This window comes from Chamaea fasciata, unplaced genomic scaffold (genome assembly GCF_029207755.1).
Source record: "Chamaea fasciata isolate MVZ Bird 193981 ecotype frontalis unplaced genomic scaffold, bChaFas1.0.hap1 SCAF_9, whole genome shotgun sequence".
Lineage (NCBI taxonomy): Eukaryota > Metazoa > Chordata > Aves > Passeriformes > Sylviidae > Chamaea > Chamaea fasciata.
Genome location: NW_027094094.1, coordinates 24,027,413 through 24,042,826, shown reverse-complemented (window position 1 = coordinate 24,042,826; position 15,414 = coordinate 24,027,413). Strand labels below are relative to the sequence as shown.

Below are 15,414 nucleotides of genomic sequence, written 5' to 3'. Positions count from 1 at the left end.
AAGTATTTACATCCATTTTCCACCTCAGAGAAGTAAATCTTACCTGCCACCAAAACCTCCACTTCCAGGATAATTGGGTCGCCCATACATGCCCTGCTGTATGTATGGCTGAGTGGAGCCTGCCTTGGCTGAAAATTGTTGCTGCTGTCCAGCAAACTGAGGGGAATTGATTCCAGGGTTGCTGGTTGTCATCCCAGAAGCCATGGGATTTCCTGCTGGGTTCATAGGGTTGTTAGCATTTGCCATTGGATTTCCCAGCACCTGCAAGAAGAAACATGAGAGTAAGGGCTGTACCTTGAACTACTTCAAGCAAATTAAGTTGATTTGCTGCAGTTGTTAAATTAAAACATAACCACCTGTACTCTGAACTCTAATGAGCACAGAACTCATTGATGTTTAGGTGCACATTCCTGGTGATTTCTCCTCTTGCCATTTCCAAAGAAACAGGAGATTTTCAACTAGATGGACCCCAAATTAATATGCTTATTAAAAAAAAATTATGAGAAAGACCTGCTACAACCATGCCATGACCATTCATGTGATTACAAAAAGGACAAAGCTTTTCTTGGGGGGAGAGCAGGGGGGTGTGAGAGAGTGAGAGCTTTTTTTTGTATAGTTGGTTGGTTTGTTTGTTTGGTGCAGGACTTTAAAGTAACTTGGAAGTAGTCAGTCCCACCAGCACAATGCAAAGGGTACTACAGATAGAAAAACTGTGAAAGAACATATTTCAGTAGTTTAACCTATTCTTGACTCCCTAAATAGGGTATAAAAGTCTATTGATTGTTTGTATTGCTTCTTATAAAAGAGACCTCTGTTCTCTGTATAAAAGGACTTGTTTTGCTTGTTTAAAGGATTTTCTTTCCCAAATTGCTATGATTTCCATGGAGATGTAAGTGTGGCTGTTCATGGATCACCCGCATAAGATTTCCCGGAAAGTCTCCTACTTGGGAAGACACTCAGTGGTCATGATTTTTGCAGAAGACTAACTCAACAGCTACAGACATTTGAGAAAAGGAATTGGAGCCCAGCTCATTCCTTTCCCTCGAAGAGCACGACGACTCACAGGAAATCCTGACATTCATTGCAATCTGCTCTGAATAGCTATAACCAAGCTTCATGTTCCAGAGTTTCACTGCTCCCTTGCAGTGACTCTGAAGAAGCATTTTCTTCCATCATGCAAGAGATTTTTTTCCTTCTATTGCACATTCCTCTGAAGTACCATGAAGAGTTCTAATAATATTACAGTACTCTTATGATAGAACAAAACTCTGAGGGTTTTTTTTTTTTTAAATCTTTCCTTTTGCCTTTTTAAGAGTAAAAGAAACTATATTTTCATTTTCTGACCAATATATAGACCAAGATGTTTACTCAGGTATTTCTCTCCCAGATGGGATACCTTTTCTTTTAAGGTATTAAAGAAATCAACAATAATAAAACATGTTATAGATCCTATAACTGCTTCCTCTTCTTGTTTTACTGAAGAAAGATTTTGCCATAACCACTGCTTACATAACTGCCATGTGAGTATCTATATGACTTGGCCTCTGAATAATTTCTTTTTCAGATGGCTCATTCCATTACAATTTCATTTTCAGTTTTCTTACCAAAAATTAAAATAGTAACAAAAAAAAAAAATCCTCAGAAAAAATTTGTATGGGATCTAACACCACTTGGTTTGAAAGAAGTAGAAAGACAGGTTAGATTTATGTACCATTTGCAGTCATTAAAGATGGTGATGTGTTTTGAGCTCTCCATCTATGGTGTAAGCAAAGGCCAGACTGCGTGCCTAATTTGTGCCACATCCCTGGGAGTGCACACTATCACAAATAATTGGTAACTTCTTCATAAAAGCTGCTTCTTTTTGTACAGTATAATTCAATATGCAACACAGATGAAAAAGAGAGTTGAGAGTGGAGAGAACCAAATGAAAATCCAGGAAAAACGTCTCTCACCTGGGGGGGCCAAGGGGCCATGCTTCTGCTCCACTGTATATTGAAATATTTTTGCAAAGTTAAGACAGCACTAACAGGAAAGACTGGAAAGAACACAGCCTAAAATTGGTAGTCAGCAACTCAGTGTGGGGTTAGACTCAGTACTGAATTTCACCAGCCCACAAGTGCAACACAATCCCAGCTAAAATCAACAACTGTCATTTGGTGAATCTAGCTAAAATTTAATAGAACTCTACACATTCAATCTGAATTCCCAAGAGGTTTGGGATTACCCCAAACCCATGCTTTTAGTGTTGTAACCACACAGTGCAAAATATGAGGTAAATCCAAGCCTGACATTTGCATGCAGCCAGAGAAGTGACTGACTCAAGCTCTCAGACACCTCTTGTTCAATGCCACCAAAGGAGAACATGACTGGGAAAATAATGCATCATATACAACAAAGAAGACAGACACAGCTACTGATCCCAAGAGGATTTTCCAAAATACCTTCCATTCTACAAACATTAGCAGAAATGCATATCTAGAAGGAAAGAGGCATAAAAATGAAGCTTACCTGGCTTTGAGAGGTGTTAGTCACACCCCATACTGTGGTGACCACTGATAAAGAGCCTGGAGGCTGGTTGGTATTTTGTTGCCAGGGAACAGAATCATAAGGGAAAGACCCATCACTGCAAAAACAAATGTTGAGGAAGGTGAGATTTCGGAAGTTTAAACTGTGGCAAACTGCTGGTGGTGACAAAGGAATTAATGTCTGACGTTACCTTAACTCTCCACTCCTCCTCCACTATTAGCTTAGTATTCTCAGAGGCATGAAGTTTCTTTAATAGCAATGTGATCATATCAAACCACACAGAACAAATGAATTCCTTAACTATATTGAAGCACAGGGCTTTTACCATAAAAAGGTCTGTTAGCAGTGAATGTCCAAGTAAACTCAGGGGCAGAGTTTCAAACAAGGACACTAAGTTACTCAGAAGCATGTATTTTTTTTCCTATTCATCTCAAACTCTTCAACAATCACTGATTCAGCTACCTTCTATCAATTCAATTAGATTTTGAGACCAGACTGCAGCTCCACTGTCTGCAGTGGGTCCCCAAATGGCCAGAAGAGCCTTTAAAGCAATAGCAGTTCAACATGATTTTGAAAAGTAAATTGAAATTCAGATAGTGTTCTCCCACACGATGGATAAGCTGCATGCCAAAAACGGTATTAGCTAATCAGCATTCTAGAAAATCAACTGCAGATATACAACACATCTTTCAGATAAATATGTGGATGAGAGGATTGGGTTTTTCCATTAGCTTTGTCCACAGATACAAGCAAACATTTCTCACAGTTCTGTTCATACAAAAGCAGATGGTGGTTTCAGAATGAGCCCAGGATAGGTACACACTTAGTGTAATTAATGAAATATCTTTAATCCAGTGATAGTAACTATCAATCCTATGACCATGAAATACATTCCACTTGAAATTTGCTCATTCTTGTACTATTAACTTGTAAATTAGATTTCAATTTGCATATATATATATTTATACACTCAGGTGATCTTTTCTCGTGTGTGTGTATATATATATGTATATATATACACACACACCATTTAACTGATGCACATTGCTCTTTCATTTTCAAATACCACTGATTTTGAATTTATATCAAGAACTGCATTTTTGTCTTAACTACTAGCTATGACCAAAATTCTATCCAGGGCTAACTTGCCTAAAGAATCTATACAGGCTCCACATGCACTCTACCAACATGCTTCAAAGCCTGCTCGCTCTCCCGTGACCCCAGACAGTGCTCCAGGCTTGGACCACTCCTTCCTTTTGTGCTGTGAGCTAAAATCAAGGACTACCTCTGTGTTCATTCTTTAGCCTGTTCATAGCGCCAAGTGTGAATCATTTAAGAACAGGAATTGCTCTGCACAAAGAGTGCATGTGTGTGATAAAAACTGCCTCTGTCCCAAGTAACAAATAATGTAATGACAGCAGCAGCAACTGTGTAAATGAAGCAGTGAATGCATTTCACAAACAGCTAGGAAATTTCAAACAAATTCCACAGTGATCTGCCAGTACACCAGTAATGTTGTAGAACATAACTGTGAATTTGAACTGACCTATTTGCTTCAAAATACCCATACTCAATCAAACAAAATCACACCAAAGTTTAAATTAGAGAAAAGAATGATTTCCCCTAACAAATAATTAGAGAAGATTACTGGAAAATGGTAATTCTCTGTAAGACGCCTGACACGTCACGTTTACATTGACAACATCCATATAAACCAGTGTGTGAATAAGGGCATACTGAACACCTTGCAATCACTGAGTCCTGCTAGCCCATGTTTCTTTAAAATATTTTCTCTTAGAATCTTGCCCCTCTTACTCAGAGGCTCAGACAATGGCTCCAGTGACTAATATTTGCAAGTGACGCAATGCAAGTCCCTCCACCAGCATGGAGACAAATGATGACTAACCCAGAATTTGTGACTGCTATTGAGATTTCCTCTTTTATCCAGCTCTGAATGACGCCTCCTACTTTACTTCCTTCTCTGACTGTTTCTGATGATGTCTGCTCCATGATTTGTTTGGATATTTATGGCACATATGAGTGTTCATGTGCTTCAGTGACTACAAAGAAGCTCTCTCCATGACATAAGCAGTGAAAGGACCCACTGCAGACGTTTCTCTCTATTCCCCACTGATGTGCTGTGGACAGGTAATAAAACCTGAGGAGCAAGGCAAATATTTTGCAAGTGTGTGAGTAAATAAGAAGGGTAATGACAGGCAGGAATCAAACCACAGAGTCACTAAAGATTCTTCTAATGCAAATACACTATACAGTTTGTAAACACACTCCAACTTTGAGCAAGCAATGCTTCAGCCTGCTGCTAAGAAGTTGTAATTATTACCTCACTTTCTTTGCCTTCTAAGCATGTTTCTCTTACCCACTTCTCTCCTTTACAGTCCTGTGCAGGAGGGATTTCACATATCATTCCTCCATAGTTTTCAGTGGTAGAGTCAGATCATTTGTTCAGTGGAAGGATACACTGGGTTGTTAAAAGACTATATAATCACTTCATCCTAATTATAAATGCAGAGTAAATCACCTGATTTTTACTTTATTACGGTTAAAACGGGTGACACCTCAAGAAACCATATTGTTGACAAATAATAAAGCCTCCAGCACCACACACAAAAGCCAGAAAAAGAGACCAGCTACAGATTTGTTGAGAAATATTCATTGTGCACATTGAACCATGCGACTACCACATTATCCAACACAGGACATACTCTTAAATCTCAAACATTACTAATAACAGAAATAATAGCAACACTGGAATACTGATAGACGTGCCTCACAGAACATGAACTTAAATAGCTTAATATCCACTTACTGTCCTAAACCTCATTGCTCAAGTTTTACCTGAGTCACCCCATGAGAAATCCAAGGCAATCTCATGGTTTGCATTCCCCAGCCCTTACTCTGGCCCATCACCAATTACATGCATGTCTGAGCATGATTTTTGCCATACTCGATACAATACCCACCCTTTCTCCACCACATGAAGACTTCCTTGGTTTCAAGCAATAGGAGATGCTGAAACTCGTGCCACTCAACTAGGGGATTACTTGTCCCTCCACTCTTCTCTTTCAACTTCCATTTCTGCCCTTAAAACCACCCAAAGGAATATTCCCACCAAAGGAAAATCCATGTAAGTACCGTAATGAAACGTGACCAATCCAATTCTCATTTGCAACGAGCAGTGGTTTTCCCCTGTTATTATACAGAGCTGTGAATTATCCTGAAATCCCTTTCTTTAAACTTGAGGATGGCAGCCAATAAAGAAAGAAGCTTCAACCTCTTCAGCCAAAGCGAAATGCTGCCCATGACATTGTTCCTGTTGAACTGTACAAGGGTAATTAAGCCTCTCACTGCACCCTGGAGGGCAGTGAGTCAGTTTGGGCTCAGCTGGAGCCCTCTAAAAGAGTATTGACTAAATTTACAATAGTGCTAATGAACCTATACATACTACTGGTCAGCATTAAAGGCCAAACAGCAGAGGAAGCCACAGAGCAAAGAGGAAGAGATGGAGGGAAATTACTTCTCAGAGTAACGTTTCCCTACTCTGATGTAGCAAAACTGCAATCCAGCAGTGAGGAGGGATTTCTTAGCTACTGGCAAATGTACTGAACCCACCAGTAATATAACACTCATGTTGAAGAAGTACATTGGTAGTTAGGTCTAAAAAGCTTCTCTTAATCTCAGCACTTGGCAGATACCCAGTCTCTAGGAAAAGTTACAGACTTCATGTCAGACAGAGACTGATAGCTAATTCTAAAAGAAATTGCTTAATAACAAGTGAATTACTGTAGTTTACACAAGATTTGTGGCATTATTTGCTGTGTTTTAAATATATTTATGTTGTCACTAAAGCAATTGTATATGTATCTGATAGTCTGTTTACATGTCTCCGTTCCTTGAGGAAGGAAAGGTTCAGATGGTTTAGTGAAGCATGTATCCCTAGAGCATTGGCACTTTACATATTGTGGAGGAGGGTGAAAACTGGAATTACACATTCCTGGTGATTTTCCACATTGTTTGTTGAGAGGGCCGGGTGTCTAAAATATTACCTTCATAAAGCATCTACCTCTGTTTTAAACACTGTAAATCTACCAACTACTGCACCAGATGCTGACTTTCCAAAAAAGCCTTTTCAGTCCAACCACCGACAATCGAGTTTCCCACAACTGGGCCTTCAATGGTTACTTTCTGTTGCTTACCCTCAAGCCAGCTTTGCAGTTTTGCAGGGTCTCTAACATCTCTGAAGTGTGGTCATTGCACCTGAGGGGTAGCTGACACTCATAGAATTCACACAAACCTTTAAAACTACCAACTCTATCCTAACTTTCTCAGTTGACACCAAGATAAGCAAGAAATTGCCACTGGAACACTGACTGTCATTTCTCCCATATCTTCTTTTGTCACCCATGGACACCTGGAGAGGAGAGCATCTCATGACAAGGTGTCAGGTGTCAGAGAACGACACAGGCCAAACACATCTTTGCAACAACATATGGCCAAAAATCAGAACAGGCAAAATACAACCCAAAACGGCTTGCTGATCTGTTCCTACCTGATGGCACCTCTCTGTGTTTGCACCTTGCTCTGTCTCTGGGCAGATGTGTGCTCAGGGCGCTCAGCACCCCTTGCCTGTATTCTTGGTTGGAGCCTCTAGGTGACACTACCTTAATACAAACGAAACCATAACCATTTCCAAACAAGGCTCCTTGCTTCCCTCTTTTCCCCCTACAACCTGATGCATCTGCAGTGGGAAAGTACCACAAATCCCACAATCAGAACAGGCAAGAAAGCCCCAGATAAGTGAAGCACCAAGACATGAGTTTCATGCCTGGGTTGTCTCACAAGTTAGGCAGCTCAGCTTCTTTCATTCAGATTTAGTTTTTGTTTTACTTGGATTTCTTGAGAGAACACCACTCGTGTAGCTGTATTTACTAATATGGATTCAGTTCGCAAGCCGCCTTGATTAGGGCACCACCATGAACCTAACACTAGAAATTGGGAAAAAAGATTGGGAAACAAAGTAACTTAAGTCCTTTCTGGAGCATTTTAGTACTTCTTACCAAAAAGGCAGTTCAAATTGAGTACATGCACCACACCATGCAAAGCTAACAACTCAATAAGCTAGGAATCCCTGACAACCTATTAGGAAATTACAGATCAAATGGATATTTTTTCCTTTTGGTCAAAGTTCCACTGAAAATACCCCCAGCCTTGAGTATTAATTTGAGAAAACCTCACTGTGACAACTGAAAGCCAGAATTTGTTTTTGCTTACGGCCAATCAGAAACATTTTGGAGACCTGCTTTTATTTTTTTTTTTGTGAAAACCACTAGATATTTAGAAGAAAACTACCGACTTGTCATTTTTCATGGAGATTCTTTTTCAAAGAAACAAAGCCAGCACGTCCCCACCAGATACATGCACCATCTTCATACACCTACAGCGCTTGACCAACATGTTTCAACTTGAACACCTACCATTAGTTTTTGGTCTAGGTGACAGTTACTATAAACACATTACTATGAAAAAAAAAACAAACCACAAAATTTAACTGAGTTATCCCCTGACCTTTAGTGCCGTGTTTACTGTAGGCTCTGTAAGCCACTCTATGCCATTTGTGGTCTGTTCACACAGAGGAACATGGCAGAGCCAGGAGACACCAATGTGGAAAGAACATGAAGACCACTTACAACCAGCAAGGATATACGATGACATATTGTAAAGGAAACGAAGAGTAAGTACCTCTGTACATCACAAATGGTGTACAGAACCAAAGTACAGAACCATCAGCATGTTGTGTGCAGGTACCCTAAACATTTTACATTCAAGATGAGGAAAGCAAGAGGGTGGTGTAGTCAGTCTGTATACTAATAATTGACTTTGGATGGCTGGCAAGAATTAGCTTTCGATTGATGCCACCATTGTGATTCACACCTTCCTCAAATACATTCCTCTATCTTGCGTTATTATTTGAAGACATTTAAATTGCATTGGCATAAATTAAGGCACCATCCTGCATTTCGCAAAGCTAACACCTAAAACACAATCCCATCCAAATCACTGGGTGTTTTTATGTAATGTTAAAATGAAAAAAGCCAATTTGGAAGTATTCTACAAGACTTTATTTCCCTCTACTTCTTAATGCCGTGACTACAAACATCCAGATTTTGCAAAGAAAACACACAGTTCTAAAATATATCCCATCATGATTTGTGAAGTCCGTTGATTCCCTCCACTCTTTTCAACTAGATGAGCATGTTCTCTAATCCTTTGGAAAGCTTTGATTCTCCCAACTCCAAAGGCACAGCAAATCCATACCTAGTCCTTGCCTATCAAGAGAGAATTACCTCAAGTGTTGTTTCAGTATTGGATGTTGCCTACACCATGAAAAGGAAGACTGAAAGCAGTTAGAAATTTCCTAATTCACTGTAAAAAGAAGGAGGCTTCCTTCTTCTGGAAAACCATACGAGAACACAGAAGTACTCTGAACCCCTTCTAGGTGAGCAGATGCAGGTGAAGCAGTCAAAAGGTGAAGGCAACACGCCATTTATCAGCTCAGTGGTTTGGATGGCCCCTGCTTCTAGCAGGTGGCTATCACCCCCTGCCTCTGCTCCTTTAAATATCCACACACACATTTATAATAACCATTCATGCAGCCACACACATCTGCACAATAAAGGCGTTTGCGTGGAGACTGAGATAGCAAAATCGAGCTGACAGTTCGGCAGGTGATACAAAGTACCTCTGGAAGCTGAAAGCCCTGAACTTTTTCTTTATATTTGTGACAAGGCCTGTGAGGCCTGCATGACTTATGACTGCACAAGGCGGGAATGCTGCCTTCCATTTCACATTGGGTTGCTACAGATCAGGCTGTGACACGCTCGCTGCTGTGCTTCCTGGCGCCTCACTCTACACTCAGTGTCATCACTTAGAGCCATGCCTGCAAGTCTCATGCTGCTCAGCAAGAGTTACTGCATCTGATTTTAACTCCTGAAATTAGAAAAATGCATTAGGCCAAATAATTAGATTAATTCGTAAGTTCTTGAACCTGCAAAACCCCACATCTCCCCTGCATGCACACACAGTCCTGCTTCACTACAGATTTCATATATGTCCACGCACATGTGTGTGTGCACACGCAAAGATACAGAGATAACACAACTTATTTCTGTCCATGTGGAATAAACGATCACAGATATGCAGGTAAGAAACAAAAATGCTACTGAGACCCACTCCTGCCTCTAAGAAGCAGAAGGGGTTACATTGTCTGACATGGGAACTACAGCATCCATCTGATAAAAGGAAAAAAGATTAAACCATCACACCCAGTTCTATTGTCACACAAGTAGACCATGCAACGCATTACTACAGCCCAGATTACAGTTACAAAATCCACCGGTAACAGCCCTGCTATTAACATGCCACCTGTTACCTTTTTCAAAATGCTGAAATTATCTTATGATCGTTTTCAGCTTGATAAATGCAGTTTAATCTTTATTGCATCTCACAGCACAGACCTGCTTCATCCATGTCTTATTTATCTCACGTGTGTCGGAATGCAACCCCGAGCCCTCAGTCCCCCCCTGCCACCAGGCATTCCTTCTGCTCTGCTTTATCAATATACCTGGGTTTCCATATCCGACTGCTCCTTTACAATAAAAAACACACCCACCCAGTATTCTACCATTGCCTGTTGCCTTGGTAATCCAAATGCCTGGGTACTCGCTGATTATCGGCGAATGAGACTCGCATTGTTCACACCGCAGCGCGTCTGCTATGTTAATGTGAGATAATGGCAGCCAGAAGACTCCTTTTGTTCCCAGCTTTGCTGTTTATTCATAGTGCCTGGAGGTCAGCGACTGCTACAACAACCGGGAAAGGAACCGCTGAGAGCGTGAGCAGATTCCACTTCTGCTTTTGCCTCTGAGACAGGGGGAAACACGAGCAGCCCCGCACAGCGAGAAGGGCACCGGGAGCTCTGCAGTCTGACTCACGCAAGGTGTAGCAGGCGGCTCGGAGGAAGATGTGATGGACTTGCACTTCCGAGATTTTAGATGAAGCTGATTTACGCTCCCCGACAACAGAAAAAAACCGCTTTCTTCGAGAGGCACGGCGGGAAGGGAGGGAGAGAGGGAGGAGGGGGCAGCACAGCACCGCCGCAACTTACGGGAAGCGAGCCGGGCTGGGGGCTCCGGGGCTGGCCGGGGAGCAGGGACAGCCCCGCCGAGCCTCTGAGGGCAGCGGCCGGGCCGGGGGCGGCGGCGGCCGGGCTGGGACCGGCGGGCCGAGGGCAGCGCCCGGAGCGGGGCGGGCGGGCACGGAGCGGCCGGGCAGGGCAGGGCAGGGCAGGGCAGGGCAGGGCAGGGCAGGGCAGGGCAGGGCAGGGGCAGCCCGGGCAAGTGACCTGGCCGGGGAGGGACGGCGGAGGGGCAGGTCTGAGAAATGTCTCCCCGAGCGGTCTCCGCGCTCTGCCTGCCTGTCAGAGTAGTTTGGAAATGCTGTTGGTGACACAGGGACACGGGCAAACAAACCGTCACATCGCATCTCCCCTGACGCGTTAAGTGGGAACTGAGAGCACGAACAGGCTGTGGTACCTTCCCCGCATTCCCAGCTTGGTGGAGATGAGGACATCCAAGACGGTGCCCCGGCTGGTGCGCTGCTCCTTATCCCTGGAACAGCCCTTTCTTGGGAAGAAACCACAGATTCCTGCTAAAGGCACTGCCAGTATCTAATTAATGTCAGCGACCCATCTGCCCAGGTTGCTGATGTGCTCTGTCTGCCGAGCAGGCTTTGTTGTCATTTCTAGCGAAAACCAGCCGGGAGTGTCTTAGCTCGAATTGCTAACCCTTTTTTTTTTTTTTTTTTTTTTGGGAAACCATTAGAAAAGCCCTCCGCCACTGCAAATAGTAATGACTATTTCCTTTTCTTCTCGCTGCCATTCTGAGAGAATCCAAATGTACGGGAGTAGCAGGAATACAACAATTGACAAAACTGAGCACGGGGAATTCACTCCTATTGTAATCTATTTACAGAGAAATCCTGTGGACGGTGACATTTGCATGTAAGTGAATGAACGTAAAGAAAAGGCATCAAGAAAAATATCAAGTCTTAGACAAAACATACATCTGTGATCCTGCTGCCAAATTATCCAAAAATCGTTTAAAAATGCAAGGTACTTGCCGTAATTTATGTCAGTAATTTTTACGTGCCAGACTGTAAGCTCCCTCCCTGCCTAGAAGCCATGTCACCTCCTGGCAGGCAGGCTGGAGCGCGATGCTCACAGCGCGGGTACCCAGAGAGCAGCTCCTCACACTGAACTCACCCTGCGCTGAACCAGCGCCTGGCCCTCCCCCAGCCCTTCTGTGCCTGCAAAGGACTGCCGAACCTCACACGGGGACCTCACGCTGCGCAGGTTGAAGAGCACTGACTTAGTTCTGTTGTTCCCTTATCCAGAGGTGTTCAATCCACTTAAGACTCCCAATGATGTTCATGAGTTTTTCAACAAAGGGCTAGGCAAAGTACAGCTTTCAGCGTCACCACACGCTTATCGTGCTAACAGTTAAAATTGTTAAAAACCGGGCGTGCTGCCACAGTTAAATGGTTTTTAACCCCACTGTCACCAGAAATCAGTTGGTTTCATTGAGAAGGGACAGAAGGTACCTTCCCAATGTGCTCGAAGAGGAAAATAATGTAGACTCAGCATATATCACCTGCTTTTGAGGGCAAGCAGACCTCATGCAAAGAGCCATGATACTCCTGTGATAATCGCTAAACATGAATCACAATCGACCAGACATTTTCTGGTATTAGTTGTTCAACAGAGCCCGAAGATGAGATTGATACCTGTCTATTCAAAGCTGTTGCCATATTTTAAAAACTAACATAGATAGTACAAAGGCTGAGAAGATCAGATTTTGCTTCAGTCAGCAAATCTACCTTAAATATTTGCGTAGAGTTTACTTATAAAAAATCAGCCAACACCTCTACATGAAAAAAAAAAAATCACAAACTAAAACCATAAGACTACAACATCTACAGGAAAAATACAGAGTATATAGTCACTTCAACATACTTACCAGAAAAAAAAAAAAAAGCACAAAATTACAGTGGTCCTGTTACATATTAGTCTTATTACAACAGCACTCATTTTGACTCATCAATCAATACAGAAGACCTGTTCTCATGACTGTGCAAAGTACTGTACACACAAGAAAAGATGATCCTTACCCTATACCTTTTACCAAGCATGTAAAGAACATACATTTGAAAAGAAGTTGCCCATCATTGTTTCCTGTTACCACAAGAACTGACCACAAACTTATCTAAAATGAAATGCAGATTTTTCACATGAAAATATTCTGTATTTAATTATTAACAGCTAATGGTTACACTTATCAGTTTTCAAGGAGAAGGTACTCATCATTTGCTTTTAGCTTCAACAGGCTCGAGGTTTTCTTCCACCTCCTGCCCGTGTGTGTGATAAAACTAGTATCAGTAGTTGCACTTAGAGGACAAGATGGACAAACAACTCTTGGGACAACACTCTGGAGCAATTAGTGATTAGTTTAGTCTTTGCAAGGCTAGAGTATAAGGAAACTGTTCTAAAGAAATTTTTCTTTTTTTTTTTTTTTTTCTTTAGGAAATGGCACTTTTGCAGAAACAGTTCTTGATTCTGAACTCTTCCTTATTCTCTCCTGATGGTAAATTTTAACATTCCTTGACAGAAAGGAAAACAGAAAAAACAGCAAAGGTACTCCTGCAGAATCAGAAGTAACACAGGTTTCTTTACTGGGTATATTCTTTTATATTAAGATTTACCATCTGTTCAATCCCTAATTATATTTATTTCACAACTCCACAACCAGAAAGATGAAAAGGCTTTGAAACAATTTTATCTTTTACCTCAAGAGTTATGAATTCTTTTGCAAAGATTGCCCCTGCATGTCAGGGCCACATGACATAATGGAGCAATCCCCTGCTTCAAACTGATGCATAAAACATGCATAATGTGCTTGTTTTCATAAAAGCATGCTGCATCTGACCTCATCCAGACATTTTTAAAGTGACTATCACTGTTGGTCAGAACAGACTATGATGCAAAATTGAAAAGGCAGCAGCCTTTACAGAACTTCTGTACTGTACCCTTACAGAACTGTTTGCACTAGTATGTTATAACCAGTTCACTCCTGATTGTTAACAATGCAAGAGCCAGTCCTCACCAGCCAGCAAAAAATTTAGACAGAATTACCATTCTTTTCCAAGAGCTCCTATGAATGTTTCAAAGTTCATCTCTAAGTCAAGTTTAAATTGGAAGGCAAAAAAGGACAGAACAAGCACTAAAAACAAACACTCTCTTAAAGCAAGTCTAACCACTAAAAGGTATTTATGACTGCCTGAACATAAAACATTAGTGGTAATAAATAACGCATCTACTGTAAGATTGAATTAATGCTTCATTTCATCTACTGTTCAATTTTTCTCTAAACCTTTGGCACTAAGTAATTTGTGATAAAAATAACATTATCTTCATATTTTTCATCAGTCATGATGGCCCTATGGAGGCATTACCACCCCTTGGTCACTAACTGTGAGACAGCTGGCAATTGATGCCTGAGAACAAAATTTGGAGCAAGAGTGAAGACAGTAAGAACCCTACAGATTCAACAGACTACAGATGACAACACACTAATCTGCAACTAACAGCTGTCTATTTCTAGGTGGTTTTGTTGACAAATAAGCTTTATTACAAGCTGTGCAAGAAATGAGAAGCCCCCCAGAGCTTGCCTGAGTCAGACTGACATGAAAATGAACTCGGGTGCAATTCCTGCTGGGATTGATTGGAACTGTACCCATTTCAACCAAGATTCAATTTGATACACATGTACAGATCCACCACTTGATGCAATAAAGTGTTAAGTAAGAACTTCATCAAAGCATCGCAAGGTGGATAATGACAATAATTTGTACTTATCTAACAGCATTTGCCAAAGACCTTAAATTAATTCAAAAATCAGCCACCTTGAGTAGTATCTGTTATTACAGGCTGTTTGTCAGATTGGAAAACTACAACACAAATAATTACATTGTGCCCTGCAAGCTAGAAATCATGAAATTTCACTCCTGTGCAGACGGGCTAGCCCAAAGACTTAACAGCTCTCCTTAAGTTCCTCATAAATCCATTAAGTAGGACTTTAATTAGAAGCTATACAAGATTAAGGAGGTGGATAGGTCCTACACTGGTCCTTCAATACAGGAATAAAGTTTATTTACATGGATCAATAAAAGGTCTAAGGCAAAAATAAATAAAAAAATCTCACATTCAGGTTTGAGCTGACTATTAGATTGCAACGACTTAGAAAAACCCTAAGATTGGGAGGTTCTTTTTGACAACCCAGTGCTCATTCTGTTCACAAAACACAGGAGTTGGCAATCCAACCAACCGCCCTACATTAGACAGTAGGTATTTAGCTGAATTTTTTTCTATATGCAACACTTGATCATTCTGTTAATGAAAAACTAAATATAGAAAGAAATTAGCACAATACAGTCCCTACTCTGAAAGCATTTGTTGCATGTGCGCACATCCTCATATGGCTTACATCCTGCTCTCTGTAAATGCATTTAACCAACAGTAACACCAGGAAAGCCCTCCTTGATCCGTCTACTTCAGTTTTCTCTCACAGCTCAATTAACTTTTAAAAATCAAAGATTGTCCTTAAAACCAGGACAGACCTGAATTACTTCTAGTGTAAGTGCCCACAGTTTATTAAATATGAATCCTTAGATATAGATTCTTGTGATACATTATTGACTCACAATTTATTTTAAATAGCTGAGCTCTGTTCCAACTTTGAGACTAAGCACCTGTGTTTC

The 15,414-nt window shown here is 41.3% G+C and overlaps 1 protein-coding gene across 10 annotated transcripts in view; it reads right to left on the bottom strand.

Annotated features, from left to right (window-relative positions):
- The window catches only part of ZMIZ1 (zinc finger MIZ-type containing 1), a 339,063-nt gene that overhangs the window by 34,224 nt on the left and 289,425 nt on the right, over positions 1-15,414 (bottom strand). For all 10 annotated transcript variants that reach the window (XR_010722301.1, XM_066191513.1, XM_066191512.1 and 7 more), the window contains 2 exons: positions 2,509-2,623; positions 44-261 (listed from right to left, as the gene is read on the bottom strand). Coding sequence is in view for 9 of the 10 variants with exons in the window: in XM_066191513.1 (XP_066047610.1) it covers positions 44-261; positions 2,509-2,623 (333 nt within the window). In the remaining variant the exon portion in view is untranslated. The remainder of the gene's footprint in view (positions 1-43; positions 262-2,508; positions 2,624-15,414) is intronic.